Source organism: Littorina saxatilis, linkage group LG17, assembly GCF_037325665.1.
Source record: "Littorina saxatilis isolate snail1 linkage group LG17, US_GU_Lsax_2.0, whole genome shotgun sequence".
Classification (NCBI taxonomy): domain Eukaryota; kingdom Metazoa; phylum Mollusca; class Gastropoda; order Littorinimorpha; family Littorinidae; genus Littorina; species Littorina saxatilis.
In genome coordinates this window covers 17,468,577-17,485,204 of record NC_090261.1, presented here as the reverse complement: position 1 = coordinate 17,485,204, position 16,628 = coordinate 17,468,577, and the positions used below count along the sequence as shown (strand labels likewise).

General features: G+C 46.4%; 1 protein-coding gene across 1 annotated transcript in view; it reads right to left on the bottom strand.

Annotated features, from left to right (window-relative positions):
• LOC138952785 (apoptosis-resistant E3 ubiquitin protein ligase 1-like) overlaps positions 1-16,628 on the bottom strand; it is a 105,635-nt gene that overhangs the window by 66,885 nt on the left and 22,122 nt on the right. Inside the window, exon 3 of the mRNA XM_070324524.1 lies at positions 9,009-9,223. Within this exon, the coding sequence (XP_070180625.1) occupies positions 9,009-9,223 (215 nt within the window). The remainder of the gene's footprint in view (positions 1-9,008; positions 9,224-16,628) is intronic.

Genomic DNA, 16,628 nt, shown 5'->3' with positions numbered 1-16,628 from the left:
AATGAACTGGAAGATGAAATGAAGCAAATGTGAAAAAGAATAACACAAATATGGACAGAAGAGGACAGCACATCACTAAAGATGAAGACAGGGAAGGTGTGGAAAGTAGCTGATATCAGTTGTGTGGCTGCAACTGCACTGCCAGCTTCAACCAACTTCCAAGAAAGATTTAAATGTCTGTAAATCTGTGTTTTGTTATCTTTAGTTCTTGTCGTTACCTGCTTGCGTACAGAATTATATTTAGTCAGAAGTTCAGGCTTCAGTACTATTAAGAATTAATCGCTGGGTTACAAAGGGTTAGTTCTGGTAATTAGAAGATCAGGTCAAATGTTACACAACATACATATCACCCATTTTTCTTGTCACCAGCACCATAGACTTCTTCTGGCTTCCAAACACGATATACATTAACGCAGCATACCGGGTAATTAGAAGATCAGGTCACAAGTTACACAACATATATATCATCCGTTTATGTTTTCACCAACACCATAGACTTCTTCTTCCTCCCCAACACGTTATATATTCACGCCGCATATCCACAACATATGTGACCACCTACCAGTAATAAAGACAGGAAAAGCAGCTATGGCTGTGCCAGAGCCCAACAACAGCTCTTCCGACACCAGTACCGCAGAGTGGGGAGTTTGATTCGATTATCCAAAGCACTAGCAACCACACACTGCTGTGTGGACTGATGTAAGCCTACAACCCAGTCACACACCATTTTGGGAAGAACTTGGCTGCTGTTCTGTTTTTAGCAATGCCCATGGCAATTTTGTGCCTAACATAGAAAAATAATCTGTACGCTGCTGTCTACCTGTGCACAGTCCAAATGAACAACAACAAAAAAGCAATGTTCTTAGAAAATAACAAAACCAAAGATTTACTCAATATTTGTCTGTTTCAGTAAAATTCGGGCTATAAAGAGACCAGAAAAGAGCTTCTAATACTACCAGTCATAAAAAAAAACCTAGGCAGATATGTTTTACTGCAGATCTTTGTGATCAGGTCATTTATTGTAAAACCAGTTACATGAGTGGAAAAGCCATCCATTCCCCTACCATATTCAACAAACAGTTTGATTTTGACATCAAGTGGTGTCAATACAGTGGAACCTACAACACAGACACCCCCCAAAATCAAATTCCCAAAAGCAAGGTTCCTGCATTAAAATTGACAAAAAATCAGAAAAGCAAAAACGTAACCTGGACGGATCATTTTAAGCATCATATTAAAGCAAATGAAAATTTAGCCCTGATGATACCTGAGCTGGCATTTGCTCTAGAGCCGGTAAATCATTGCATCATATTGCACCACCCTCGGATACAAAAAACACTCAACCTTCTCCACTTGCCGTCTGCACAGCATTTGTATTCAGCTTCTTCTGTGTCTGAAAAGATGATGGGAGTATGTCTAGCAGAAGCCTCAGAGCGTAGCAGGTTTCTTTTTTGTAAGGGAAAAGGCTGAGCAACAGATCATGTTCTATGTGAAACACACAGACATAAAATCAATATCTCATCCCACCTTGCCTGGTGCCCCTCCAACCCTCCCATGTGTCCAGAATAATTTGTCTTGAGATCTACCACACTTCCAGTCTTTTCCACCCACACATAAGCAGCTGCTCAGATCTTAGTGTGTGTGTGTGTGTGTGTGTGTGTGTGTGTGTGTGTGTGTGTGTGTGTCTGTGTGTCTGTGTGTGTCTGTGTTACTGTTTGCCTCAAGAGTATTCTCATATGAATGTTCTTTTTGCAACTATGTTCTCAAAATGAACTGAGATGTGACCGGTAGGTTAATTCCACCCCCCCCCCCCCCCCATCAGATTGACACATTTGGTTACATCCTAAATGTGTGTGTATTTGTGTACTTGGAAACTGTATTTATTAATGAAATCAATTTGTATGGTTTAAATGTTTCAGTTAAAGAAACATCACTCGCTAGTGTGTGTATGTGTGTGTGTTTGTGTGTGTATGTGTGTGTGTTTGTGTGTGCGTGTGTGCGTGCGTTTGTCTTTGTGTCTGTGTGTGTCACAGTGTATGTGTTTGTGTTGTCTGCATGGACGTCTCTATTTTGCACATGTGTGCTTCAGCTAATTCTGTTTATCCTCAAATCAGGTTATTTACTGAATTATAGCCGACATGGGGAAAGGTGGTACTTTCGTAAAATTGCAGATAACTGTCCAGAGATATTTATCAAGAAAAATTGAACAGTGTTTGCTCTATAAACCAAAACTACCTATCTGAAAACAAGTTCAAGACAGAAAACTAACACAGTTGATTTCTACGCAAGCTATTGTGGGAAACTTTCAAGAGAATAACGCCATCACATCAGAATAAGGTTAATGAAAACACTCAGTGCTGCAGCACAATCAGTCTATATCCCATGTGAACTAAGCTCTGTATTAGGCCACAGACACGTTGGGCCAATTGCAGTGGATCCCATGCTGTGACCAATCAACATATTAATGACACAATCAGGCAGGAAGCAAGTCGAGCGTAGTCTGTTCTCAGATAAACAAAAACATATCGAAAGAGCTGGAGACCACCCAGACAAGGGCACTGCACTCATACCCATCAACGGGGACAATCAATTCTCACCCAATCAAACAGAATGATCAGATATGAGGGAGCGTGGCAGACTCGGGCAGAAATCAGGGCGGGGAATGGTGGGGCTAGACTGCTCTGCACCCCTTGGGAGTGGAGATCAATGCCAGAGAAGGCGGCCAGCCCTGGGAAAGGAGTCCCCACTCAATAGGGCGTATCAGCCTGTGATGGGTGACCTGCTGTGAGGTGTATGTGGGTGTGTAACAGAGAAAGAAGGGGCAGCTGTGCAACTGTATAAGAAGGACACAGAAGGAGAGAAAGTGGAGAGGGGGTGCTGTGTGTATGCGTGTGTATGATGTGAGGATGTGAGTGTCGTATTGTTTGAGGAATATCCAATGAAGTGCAAAATGTCATTTACTATTCTCAGACATAGCCCAACATTTCTGGAAGGCTATAGTACAAGTTAACATACAATCATCAACATGAAGCAAAATAACACACGTTCAAGTGATATGGCTTATGGCATATGGTTTTTAAGTGAGATCATCTTGGAGCCGGAAAAAAAATTGAAGAAATAAAAATGTCAGAGACTTCATCATGCTCAGTCTGGCATCTGCGTGTGTCAACTGATGTTCTCCAAATATGGATACAAGTTACAACACCATGGGAATACTGTGGGAGAGTCAAACCTGCCCCAGCAACCACCTCTGAGTAACGACCACATGCCCATTTCGACCAACCATTAGGATCCCAGACAAGTTTTCGGGGGAGGGGGATATATAATTAGCAAGGACCAAGGCAAGAAAAGATAACTCTAATCTTCGTCCCCAAAAATTGCCAAAACATGGGGTATGGGCATGGTCAATTTAATGGGGTTGGGAAAATGCGGATACAAATGTTCTGTGAGGCTGGGTGTGGAGACTGTTCATCACGAATGAGAGTGGGAAGGTAGAACTCAAAGGTGCACACGTTTTCACCTTCCACATTGCTAGATTTGTGGTGAAAACAATGAATTGAATTGTTAGAGAATATTATTTTCTGCTTTCTAGATCGTGCACCATTAGTCTTCACAGTTTAGTGATATATCAAGTCCCAAGAGCGCAAAACGATGATAAAAACACTAATTCGAGGTGGGGAAATATTGTTTTGCGATCGATGTAACAGGTAACACTCCCAATTTTCGAGTACTGACGGAGATGTCCGGAAGTAATCAAGCTGTCAGGTGAATGACCTTGTCGGCATTCTTCGATTCCTGACGATCAATTTTTACAAGCATAGGTAAATAAAGAATGCCACAAAATGTTGTCTTCTTCTGAGCCAGCGTTTTGGGCCACCGCTGCTTCTGACACTGGTAAACAAGTCTATATATGCATGACGCAAAAGTTTGGCGTCATCGGTGTAATGACGTATTGCTGCATAATCTTCGTAGATTCTGGTCAGGCAAAAAGTGAAAGTAGATCTTGCGTGATTTTACTGTGTGTTTCCACATTAGTGATATTTTAGGTCAGTGTTCGGGGCTTTTTCGGCATATTTTCTGACTTCTAAATGATCATAGAACATATCTGCATTTGTACCATAAACATTTACTTACAGATAACGGGTTTATGGCACTTAAAATTGCCTTTGATGAAAGGGGCCGTCTCTGATGTTACAGTGAAATACTGGCATTCATACAACATACATATAATTATTATCTTCATTGTAATAGTTTTTTGGAAAAATAATTTCTTTTCGTACACAGAATAATATGATAAACTTTGTTCATAATTTTCATGATTTTGTTTTAAAAATTCTACATTTGAATAGAGGGGTCCCACTTTTTTTACAAAACGTGTCCGAGTGGTGTGTGCACCCTACCTATTTAAAATCATCACAACAAATCCATTTTAGATGCAATTTGAAAAAATAAATTATTTTCTGGCTTCTGAAATCCCAAAGAATAGTTCCGCATTAAAACAAAAATTAAATCTCAAAAAGTAAAAATTGGTTGGTCCATGCTAATATAATTCACCTTTTCATAGTGATCACCTGTCTTTAACGACCACTTTTGGTTGGTGCCTTGGGTGTACCAGTAATGTCAAGAAGAAAGGACATCTCCAATGACAAGACATCTTAATTGTTGTCCCTAAGGTACCATAACCCAAATTTACCTGCCATGAAAGAACACCTTCAATGTAGAGACCTTTTGGTTTGTCCCACGGGTCGCCTTTTATTGCAGGTAGAACTCTAGTGCAGTCGAACCTGTCAATAATAACCCCACAAGGGTCAGCTTAATTTATAGAGGTTGTTATAGACAGGGTCGCCTGTTTGTGAACCTGCAATTTAACTTTGACATCCCAGTATACACAAAAGTATAACATTTGGTCATTCCAGCCAGACTTGCTTTTAATGAACAACAAAGGTGACTTCCACCAGAAGTCACTGGCGACCAGTACCGGTCCGAAGCAGGAAGAAAAATGTCAGGAGGATAGGTGGTTGTTGAAACCATCATTCTGGGCAGAAGCTGACAGGCAGCAGTCGAGTTACACAGATGATTATAATCATATCTTACATGAGACACAGACACATCAGGGATTTCTGCATTCCTCACATGTCTGAAATTACAGCAAGTGTGATCTACGATGCCCCCCAAAAAGACAGATCAGGGAAAGTCATTTGCTCTTCCTAGACAGATATATTATGCTAGCTATTTTCCAAACCAGTATTTCTGTACAAGTATGCATCCTGGTTACCACAGAGACTCAGGTCACTCTGTCACGCCAGCCACTTAAACACAGTCCAATGCTGAGTGATTTAATTACATTTGTAAGGAAGAAAAATGTAAATAAAATGTTCACTGATGGGTCTTATCGGTTACCGATGTTTGCAAATTACCGAAAACGTTAAAAGTTTAAAACCCAAGGCATCATCTAAAAGATCATGAGAAGGGCTAACAGCAGGTTCTACCTTTTTTGAATGTTCTGTTGCATCTTTCAAATAACGCTAGTAGCAAAGACAGAATCAATAAATATGTATATATGTTCTTTTTCCTTTTCCGCTCCCACTCTCTGGAATCAACTTCCCCAACCCATCCGTCACTGTAAAACCTCTTCCACTTTCAAAAAGTCCCTTAAAACCCACCTTTTCAAGTCTGCTTACAATACCTGAAGCACACGCCTGCCTCGTGATATGTTTTTATCTGCCAGCATTCCAATAAACTCACTAGTTAAATATTTTTATTGGGTAGTCTCACATTATTAACACTATTATATATGTACTACTGTTGTTTGTAAAATATGTTTTAAACGCTTACTTAATTCTTTTTATGTATTTAAATATTTGTTGAATTTATTATGTGTGTGTGTGTTTGTGTGTGTGTGTGTGTGTGTGTGAGTACATGTGTGTGTGTGTGTGTGTGTGTGTGTGTGTGTGTGTGTGTGTGTGTGTGTGTAAGTGTGTATGTGTGCTTGTGTGAGGTTGGGTGTGTGTCAAAATGTGTTGTACAATAGGGCATGAACATCTTTTTAGATTTGTTGTTAAAAATTACAGCTTTGTATTCCATGTTTATTATCTTTTACGTAATTATAGTTAAACTAGATGATTACCCGCTTCGCCGGGTACCGGCTTCGCCGGGAAGAAGTAGAGCCGAATACCAGGCTGCGCCTGGGACCCGGCTTTGCCGGGTGTATGCCGGCTTCGCCAGCGCACGAAGGAAAGGCGATAAACGCGCAAAACACTGGAGACCTTCTAAAAATAGTAACGTGCAGTGACCTTCTAAAAATAGTAACGTAGTAACGGGAATATGGATTGACGCCACACGGAGGAAGGGAGATAATCGCGGCTGAAAACACTGGAGAAGATAAGGAAGAGTTACTGGTAGTGGATCCCGACAAAAAAAACACAAAATCGGTTCAGCGCGCACAGCGCTGCGCGCTGAGAGCACGTGTTGAAATATCTCATCGATGAGGTTGTGTCCGGGGTGTAGCTGAATACGGTGTCCAAATTTGAAAAAGATCCACCGAGAACTTTGGCCGTGCATCGCGAACAGACAGACAGACACTAGTCGTATATTATTATTATTATTATTATTATGAACATTTGTGCGCCTAATCTAAATATAGCCCTAGGCGCTTACAAAATATAAAATACATAGTGAACATTATACGAAACACAAATCGACAAGGACTCATACACTCACAGACAGGCGCACAGCGAGAACGCGACGCACTCACTCATACCAACTACAGGCACATGCATTCTAGACGGAAAAACAGTCGTAAATAAATAAATAAAGTATTGGATACATAAAGTTTGTTGAGAGAAGAAGAATAGAGCTGGAAAGGGAAGAAGAAGGAGAAAGAAAGAGACAGATCAAGGACCAGCAGGAGAGGGTGATGTGTGGTCATTAACGGACTAGTGAGGGAAGAGGTGTGTTTTGAGTGAGGTTTTGAATGATTGCATAGATGTGGAGTGCCTGAGTGAATGCGGGAGTTGGTTCCAGATGGATGGGGCCTGGTAGGAGAAGGTGCGCTGGCCATATGTTTTGGTGCGTGCTGATGGTATCCTAAAAAGGCGGGTGTCTGCGGAGGATCTTAGGGAGCGAGAGGGGGAGTAGACATCAAGAAGGTCAGAAAGATAGCTAGGGGACGATAGATCAAAGTTTCTGAAGCAGAGTGTGGAGATCTTGAACTGAATCCTCTGTTGAACAGGCAGCCAGTGTAGGGTTTGAAGAAGAGGGGTGATGTGGTCATGCTTGGAAGAACGAAAGATGAGGCGGGCGGCATGATTCTGAACACGCTGAAGCTTTTCGATGATGTAGTTGGGAGAGCCAGATAGAATGGAATTGCAATAATCGAGTCGGGATAGGACAAAGGCGCAGAGCAGAGTTTTAGTGGCATCCTCAGTGAGGAGATGACGGATGGAGGAGATGCGGCGGATTTCAAAGAAGCAAGTGCGACAGACATTGGCAACATGCTGATGGAAGGACAGGGACTGGTCAAGAGTGACACCTAGGTTGCGGACAGCAGGAGAAAGAGCAAAACAAAATAGGCCCCAGGACGGAGCCCTGGGGCACACCGTACTGTAGAGGAGAAGCAGAGGAAGATAGGCCGTTCACAGAGACAGACTGGTAGCGATCGGTGAGATAGGACTGAAACCAAGAAAGGACAGACTGAGAAATGCCAAAAGAGTTTTGAAGGCGGGACAAGAGCACGGCATGATCAATAGTGTCAAATGCCGCGCTCAGGTCCAGCAGAGAGAGAAGGCAGACGTCGTTGTTGTCGAGTGCAGTCAGTATGTCGTTGCTAATTTTCAGTAGAGCGGTTTCCGTCGAGTGTCCAGAGCGATAGGCAGATTGATTGCAGTAGAGAAGGTGGTTGGCTTCAAGATGGTCCAAAAGCTGGGAGAGTACGATTTTTTCTGTTATTTTGGAGAGAAATGAGAGATTAGACACTGGTCTGTAGTTCTTCAGATTTTCAGGATCCAAGGAAGGTTTCTTGAGAAGAGGTCGGAGGATAGCGGATTTGAAAATGGCAGGAAAGGACCCAGATGAGAGAGAGGCGTTGATGACGGAGGTGAAATGCGGGAGGAGAGTATCTAGACAGTGAGTGAGGATAGAGGCGGGAAGGGGGTCAAGTTCGCATGTTTTGATGCCGGCGTGCATGATAGTTTTTCTGACTGTGCTTTCGGTAACAGGCTGAAATGAGGAGAAGGCAGGGCCAGAATAGGAGGGGTCAGGGATGGGGGACTGGGTGGGGGGGAGAGCGTCAAGAGACTGGCGGAGTGTGGAAATCTATATATATAGATAGTCTTTTATGTTTTTTATTTGTTCGACCTTCTTAGGATTATGGAGTTTTATGCACTACCTTTTATAGTTAACTAAATTTTTGTATTTGAAATAGTCCATTGTAGTCGGAGTAGGCTTTAAGCTTATTTTAATCGTTTGTCCAGTATTTAATTTAATTCTCTATTTTTGTATGAACTCAAATGTTTAGTGTTCTTAGTATTTCTTGTTAGGCTAAGTTCTATTTAATCAGAGTATGTTTGCGTGTGCTTATACCTAGTGATATTGTAAAGCGCATAGTGCTTTTAGTTATGCGCTATAGAAATCTCCTTAATAAATAAATAAATAAATAAATATTATTATACATGTGACAGGGTGACGCAGTAGTCTCCCTTCACAGCAGCCCTGCATTAATTTAATAGAGTTGTTTGCCTGGTTTGAGCTCGAAATGTCTTGTATGTCGCTGGTAAGACACCTGTCAATTGTAGAGAACTGTTTGTGATGGGGTTCAGCTGCTGTTGTCTCCTGGTATGCTTTTGCAAACCTTTGCCTAATCACTTAACAGTTTTTATTGGGCTATTTATGTAGCCCAAGCTCATTCCTGTATGACTCAGCTTTGCCTCCAAAGGTGATTCTTGTACATCATGTACTTGGTTACATATGCAAAAAATATAAATAGGTGCAAAACAATCTTCAATACTCACAGACAGCAAAAGAAGTTGGGTGGTTCTTGTGCTTGAGGTATCTGAGAACATCTTGTTCACTGCCCACCTCTTGTCCCTTCTTCAACATTTGGCGCACTGATTCCATTGCCTTGCCCAGTTTCTTCCAGTCAGATCGACTTGAGCACACTGAATACTGGTCTTTCTCCAACAGCTTGAATAAAGATGAAAAATTGTTGACTTTCAACGTCTCCAAGCTGAAAAACAACAACCCTGACCTGTTATCACTGTGATACAAGCACATATTGTTTTGCTTTTTCTTCTTCTTGCATACATCAATGCGAGACAAAAGCAAACAAAAAATGAAAACTCTGACAGACAGCCAACCCTTGTGAAACCTCAAGTGTAGCAATTTACCTTCTTTTTTTTCAGAGTAGCAAATGGTGTTTAAATGAAGCATTGTCTAAAATTGATTCGCACATCTACATTTAGGCTATTTTGCGCAAGAATATATACATTTTCAAAAAGTTTATGTAGAAAAAAGAAACATAATGGCCAATAGAGAGTGACTGCAGTGCTCCCTTTTAGTGTGGACAATGACGTATTATGACCCAAATGTTGACTGCTACATGGAATGAGAATAAGAATTGAGTAACAGGACTCACAAGAAAAAGCAAACTATTGCATGCTTGTGATTATTTGTTTGAGCGTAGCAGTTTGATGCTTGGTGTAACAGTGTAGCAATTTGTCTAAAAACGTAGCATACTCTGAATGTGAAATGCACTGAAGTTCAAAGTCTCTAAAGGTATAACTAACAGAATGGAAGGCTGCACACGTTTTACCAAACATGCATGGCTCTTTACAGTTTTCAAAACTTAAACCTTTTTACTGCTTTTTTGGCTCACATAAGTGTAGCCTATGCGATGCTAACTTTTGTCTGTCTGTGCGTGCGTGTGTGATAAAAACTTTAACATTTGACTGAACACCGAAATACTAATTTTACCGGGTTATTATCCAAGCAACTGCTTCAAAGTATTGAAGCAATGATCAACATTTCGTCGGCACGTATGTAGATAAAGTGTATATCCAAAGAAAACGGGTGGTGGTGGGTTTTGGGGGGGGGTAAAAACAGGTGACTGGTTTGTGTTGTGTGTGGTATGTAGACCAGGTCAGGGGTCAAGGTTAGGTCAGATCGCGTGAAGGATTGTGGTATAGATTCACTTCTCAGTTCTAACCGAGCTGCATTCGCCGATTCGGGGAAGACGATTTCACATTGTTCGGTTTCATAGCGGCTCCAGAAATAATAGATAAAGAAGATACCAAAGGAGATTTCCTACAGGTTGATCTGCACAGTGTGTTTTCAGTGTCTGCGCGAGGAAGCGCTGTCGAAAGGGCAGTGTCGATCTCAGTGGCAGTCGTGTCCCCGTAAGTAGGCTACAGACAGACAGATCTAGATCTAGCGTCTCCCACTCTTGCACTGTGTCACCTATGCTTACTGTGTGTGTGTATGTGTGACGGAGTGATTGAGTTTGTGTTAGATCTACTGTTTGTCGATTTCTTACGGGAGCCTTGAAGGCTTCGCCTCTTGTTTTTCTCTTGCACCCTCAAAAAGAAATAATAGGCTTAAAGAGTATACACACACATTTGTCACACCACCAGATTCAAACGACCTCCAGGACAAAGACACATTTCAGGGCTTCATAATTATTACTGACACTCATATTTGTACATTAAATTACATATGCTTACTCCGAATCACATATAGCATTTGACACAGTCTGAGATGCTAGATACTGAAAACGCTTACCCGTCTAACCAATTAAAGGGAAGCAACCCCATCACCAAAAAAGGCAAACGTAGCCATGGTAACGGACCGGTATCCCGGGAGTTACCTCCCATCTAGTGGATACTACGTCACTTCCTACCACACCAACTCATACTTCTTTCAGCAGCCTTACAGAGAGGTTGTGGTATTTTTGCGCTCTGTGGCTACCTTGTGTGAGTTCGCTCACCTGCCGGCCACGTTACTCGTCTTCTCCCGTGCGGGCTCCTTTGGGTGAGCTCGTTCTTGTTTCTTGTTTATTAACATGTTCGCTGGTGTGTTGCTGAATTTGTCGTCCTTTTTGGACTTGTTTATCAGCGACGTTCAGCGTGGTCGCCATTTGCATTTTGGTCATTTTTGTGACTTTGATATTTTGGCGTGTTTACCTTTGTCTGCTTACTCTAGTAGTTTGCAGTCGTTGGTAGTTTGTTGTTCTTTGAACTTTTAGTGTTACTGAGTTTCTGTCCGTTCGGACGTTTTGAATTTTCAGTAAATTTTTGCATTGTTTTCGTTTGTTGTTAGTCAGCATGGCTGACGCCGATAAACGTAAAGGAAAGGCCGATGTGAAGGGTAAAATTACACCTAAATCGTCCTCTGTTTCTAAGCCTGTGGTTGTGGTCTCGGACGAGGCACGCAACACGTTGCTTTCTGTGACCATTTCGCCTCCTAGTGCTAGTTCTGCTCGTTCTAGTGCTCATGTTGTTTCTCCGCCGTCGTTGACTCAGGAGCATGGCGCTCTTGTTTCGACGTTGATTAAATCTCTCGTGCCAGAGATTCGCCTTTTAAGTAAGGATGAGTTGCAGCGCTCGGCAGGTTCTGGCAGCGCTGCGTTACCGGCAGCGGTGGGGGATGTCCAGTCTCTAGCTTCCGTGGTCATGCCTTCCGCTTCCGGAGTTCAGGTTCCGGCCTCGGCGGTTTCCGCCTCCACAAATAAGTTGAACTGGTCCGACGGCCCTGGTGAGGCGACGGGACGGTCCCTTTTGGGACACAGTTCACCTGGGCAGTCTCACTATCTGCACTCTGCTGGTCGGCCAACTCCTCCTGCTTCAGGCTTTGATGTTGTCGATCAGCAGCGGCGGCTTGCGGCCAGCTCGACATTTCCGCCTGTTACAGGACCGGATTTCGTTGACTGGCAGCGGCGGCCGTTTCCGGCTTCGGCCGGAAACACGGTTCCTCTCTCACCTGGTCGCTTCGGCTACGGTGACGGGGGGGGATCACGGACTGGCCTACGGGCAGCACGGCTTCCGGCCACAGTCCTCGTGATCGTCGCTTCCACCCCCGGCGGTTGTGACTTCCGCGTTTCCGGCTTCGGCCGGATTTGCTGTCCCTCCTCCGAGCACTTCCTCTTGGATGCCGGAGAGGGAACAACAGCGCTCGGCTTTTGCACTTCCGGTGCTTCCGCCGGGGCAGGTGGCCGCTCACCCTCAGGGGTTGTCGGCTTCCGCCCACCCTCTTCCGGCAGGTTCAGATGGACTTCCGACTTCATCCTTTCCGTTTGGTCAAGGGATAAGTCGGGATGACGTCCGGCGGCAAGGATTTCCGGTTTCCGGTTACCCTGTGCTTCCTTCTGCCGGCGGAGGGAGTGACTTTGGTCATGGTCCTTCGGTTGACCACTCTGATATGCAATCAGTGGTTAGCGAAGAGATTGGCGTCGGGTTTCCGGCTAAGCTCAGGTTTTTACTTGCAGCTGCAGCGGAAATTACGTCTTGCTACTTCCCTGAGGGGGCATCGGCGACGGCGGCTTCCTCTTCTGGTGCCCCGTCCGCTATGGCAGACTTCCTTCCGGTGAGGGAGGATTCTTCCTCCTTCCGTTTTGCAGAATCACCGTCTGTGGCTTACCACCTTTCACAGGTTCTGGCTAAGCCTATGCCTCCGGGAAGTGGTGTTCCCACTGTGCCGGTTCTGCTTCTGGTTCCGTTTGGTCCAGTTTCGGAGTCGGCACAGCCTTGGGTTTTGCCAGCGGCTCAGGTTGCTTCATTTGTTCCTTTGGGAAAAAAGAAGCTCACTCTGCAGAGTGGTAGCCGCAATCTCATTGCCTCTTGTGCGCTGCCGCGGTCATTCTTACCGGTGACCCGGGAGTTGCAGCCTCTGCTAGTCAAGCAGGTTCAGGGTGGCTCTGAGTTGGCTATAACCGAGAGTTCTCTCATCTCTTTGGAGGAGATGGGGCGCCAGCTTCTGGAGTTGGCGTCCATCTCCGAGACTTTATTGAGAACGCTGTCTCGGGCGATGACCGACAGTTTAGTTCCTTTCACGCTTAGTGAGGAACAAAACGCGGATGACATCTCTACGCTCCTCGCTGCCTTGGCGAAGGTTAACGAGGAGCAGATGCGTCTCTCCTCTTTGCAGTACACTCATGCACTGTTCAGCAGGAGAGACTTGTTTCTGAGCCAGTCACATTTCTCTGATCAGGCTACCAGAGACGCTTTAAGGGTGTCTCCGGTTGCAGAGGGATCTCTGCTCTGTTCCTTGGCGCTTGACGTTAGACAGAGGGAGATTCAGTCGCTTAAGGACTCTCAGTCCTGCGACTTGGCTCTGCAGGGTATGCGACAGGCTAAGCCTTCCCAGCAAGGGAAGTCTCAGTCTGCATCGCAACCCAAGCCTACTCAGAAGAGACCTGCTCAGCAGAGACCTGCTCAGCAGGGCTCTCGTGGCGGTAAGAAACGTATCGCATCGGGAAGGTGGCTCAAAGAGCAAGCCCTACCCCCAATGAAGTGCTCCCGATCTCACCCCCCTTCCGCCCTCCACTTTGGTGATGGCGGGAGGCCCCTCCCGGGCACTTTCCCATTGGATGGTCTCTGTGGACAGCCAATGGATTGTGGGAGTAGTGAGATCGGGCTTCCGCCTCTTATGGCGGGAGGAGAAGGCACCTCTTTCCCGGTGCCCGCCGCGCTTCAAGCCCCCCTTCTCGCAGGAAGCAAGGTCCGTCCTTCAGGCGGAAATTGCTTCCCTGGAGCAGAAGGGTGCGGTAGAGAGGGTCCTGGATCAAAGCTCCCTGGGTTTTTACGGGCGTCTTTTCGCCGTACCCAAAGCTTCAGGGGCATGGCGTCCCGTGTTGGACTTATCTCATCTCAATACCTTTTTGAGAGAGATAAAGTTCAAGATGGAGACTCCTGCCACGGTCAGGGACTCTCTCCGCCCAGGAGATTGGGTGACCTCCATCGACCTGACAGATGCATATTTTCACATTCTTATGCATCCGGCCGACCGGAAATGGCTCCGTTTCCGGTGGGGCGATCAGGTCTACCAGTTCCGCGCACTTCCCTTCGGACTGTCTCTCGCGCCGTGGATTTTTACCATGGTCGTGAGGCAGTTTTGTGCACTGGTGAGGTCACAGGGTATTCGACTGCGGGCTTATCTGGACGATTGGCTCATTCTGAGCGATTCCCAGATAGGCTGCGCGCAGCATACCCAGTCGGTTCTTCGAGAGGCCAACTTGCTGGGTTTCTCGATCAACCGATCAAAGTCGGAGTTGATTCCGTCTCAGGCGTTCACCTACCTGGGAATGTCTTTCGACACGGTCTCTTGGACTGTCCAACCCCCTCAGAGGAGGGTGGACAAGCTCCAAGCTCAGATTCGCTCCACTTTGCCACTCCTGCAGGCCCCACTCCGGTCGCTCGCCTCCATCTTGGGGCAGATGGAGTCCATGGCTCTCTTGGTTCCTCTGGGCAGGGTTCACAAACGGCCTTTTCAGTTGGCGCTGAAGCCGTATGTGGTCTCTTCTTGGGTGGACTGGGACGCCCTTGTCCCTCTCCAGGGATGGTTCCAGTCGTGGTTGGACACGGGATGGGTCTGCAGAGGAGTTCCGATCACGCTGCCCCCCCCCAGACTTGGATCTCTTTACGGATGCCTCCTTGCGGGGGTGGGGTGCACACACGGACCTACGCACGACGTCAGGTCTGTGGTCAACGGAACAGAGCCTGTGGCACATCAACTTGCTGGAGCTAGAAGCTGTGGCTCTAGCTCTGGTCGAGTTTCTGCCCTCCCTGCAGGCCAAACATGTTCGTCTGTTTACAGACAACACGACAGTGGCGGCTTATATCAACAAGCAGGGAGGCTCGCGGTCCCCGTCTCTCTCGGACAGGACCTGCGAGATTCTGAAGTGGTGTGCTCAACACCGCATCTCGATCTCGGCCAGGTACCTTCCAGGGAGGCTGAACACTCTGGCGGACGCTCTCAGTCGTTCCGACAGGGTGCTTCAGTCCGAGTGGACTATCACTCACGGGGCACTGCTTCGCCTTTGGGCCCAAGTCCAAAAGCCTCTGGTAGACCTTTTTGCCACAAGGTACTCAAAGAGACTTCCGGTGTTCGTCTCGCCATTCCCGGATCCTCAGGCTTGGCGAGTGGACGCTTTGGACATTCCCTGGACGGGTCTGGAGGCGTACGCCTTCCCGCCTTTCCCATTACTCAGCAGAGTAATTCGAAAGGCGGAGCTGCAGGGGCCGGCCCTTCTTCTGGTCGCCCCCTTTGGCCGTCGCAGGTCTGGTTCCCAGACCTGCTTCGTCTCGCCCTCGGGCCTCCCATTCCTCTCTCACTCGTGAGAGGGGAACTCGTGCAGCCCCGAACAGGTGTTCCACACGAGGAGCCCAGTCTTCTGAAGCTTCACGTGTGGAAGTTGTTCGGGACTCACTGAGGCGCTCAGGAGCGTCTTCCTTGACGCTGGACCTGGTGGGCCGCTCTCACAGGGCGTCCACTGCGTCTGTTTACGCCTCCCACTGGAAGGCCTGGGCCACCTGGTGTTCGACAAGAGGGGTGAGTCCGGTTGCGCCTCGCACGATGCAGGTCGCCAACCACCTCTCTTTCCTTTTTTCGCAAGGCGCTTCTGTTTCCTCGTTGAGGGTTCGGCGCTCGGCGATTTCCGCAACGCTTAAACAGATCGGTAGGTCTGTTAATGTTGCGGGTGTCATTGCAGCAGTTATTAAGGGTGCTGCTCTTCAGCAAGCCAGGACCAGAGTCCCTACTCCCAAGTGGGATCTTTTCCTGGTTTTGGAGTTTTTACGTTCCTCGGATTTCGAGCCTTTGCAGGGGGCTAGCCTTTACAACCTGACTCGAAAGACTCTCTTTTTGCTCTTATTGGCTACGGCCCGACGGGGTAGCAAGGTCCACGCTCTGTCGGGTCTGCCAGGAGATGTCTCTTTTGAGTCAGATGGCTCAAGTGTCCCTGCACTTCCGCCCTGACTTTCTGGCCAAGAATCAGGCTCCGGGGCAGGCCTCTCCGTTGGTTAGAGTTAAGGCTCTGACCAACGCGTTGGCTCTGGATGATCCTGATCTGGTCAATTGTCCTGTTAGGGCACTCCGTTTGTATTTAGCTCGCACTCAGCCTGTGCGAGCTAGTTCTCAGAAGCTGTTATTTCTCTCACTTTTGACTGCACGGGAGAAAGACATTTCTAAAGTAACGTTGGCCCGGTGGGTGTCGTCTCTCATAAGGCAAGCTTATGTTTGGAGCCACGCAAATAGGGGGGGGGCGCTGCCTGCCTTTCCCCTGGACTCGGCTCGAGCCCATGAGACTAGCGCTTGGGCGTCGTCTCTCGCGGTGCTACGCTCCAAGCGGCTGGACGATGTTTTGTCCACTGCTTATTGGCGTTCCGAAGATATATTCATAAACTATTATCTTCGGGACGTCTCTGCTCTTCGCCAGGACGGCTCACGCGGGCTTCCTGCTCTCGTAGCAGCCGGCCAGGTTCTGGCCAGGATGTGATGGTGAGTTTGATTTATTTCTTGCCCACCGCCATGTTGATGTTATCTGCTTTATGTGATTCGGAGTAAGCATATGTAATTTAATGGAAAATTTCTAAGTAAATTTTCATTTGATTAATATACTTACCCGAATCACATAGTGTAGG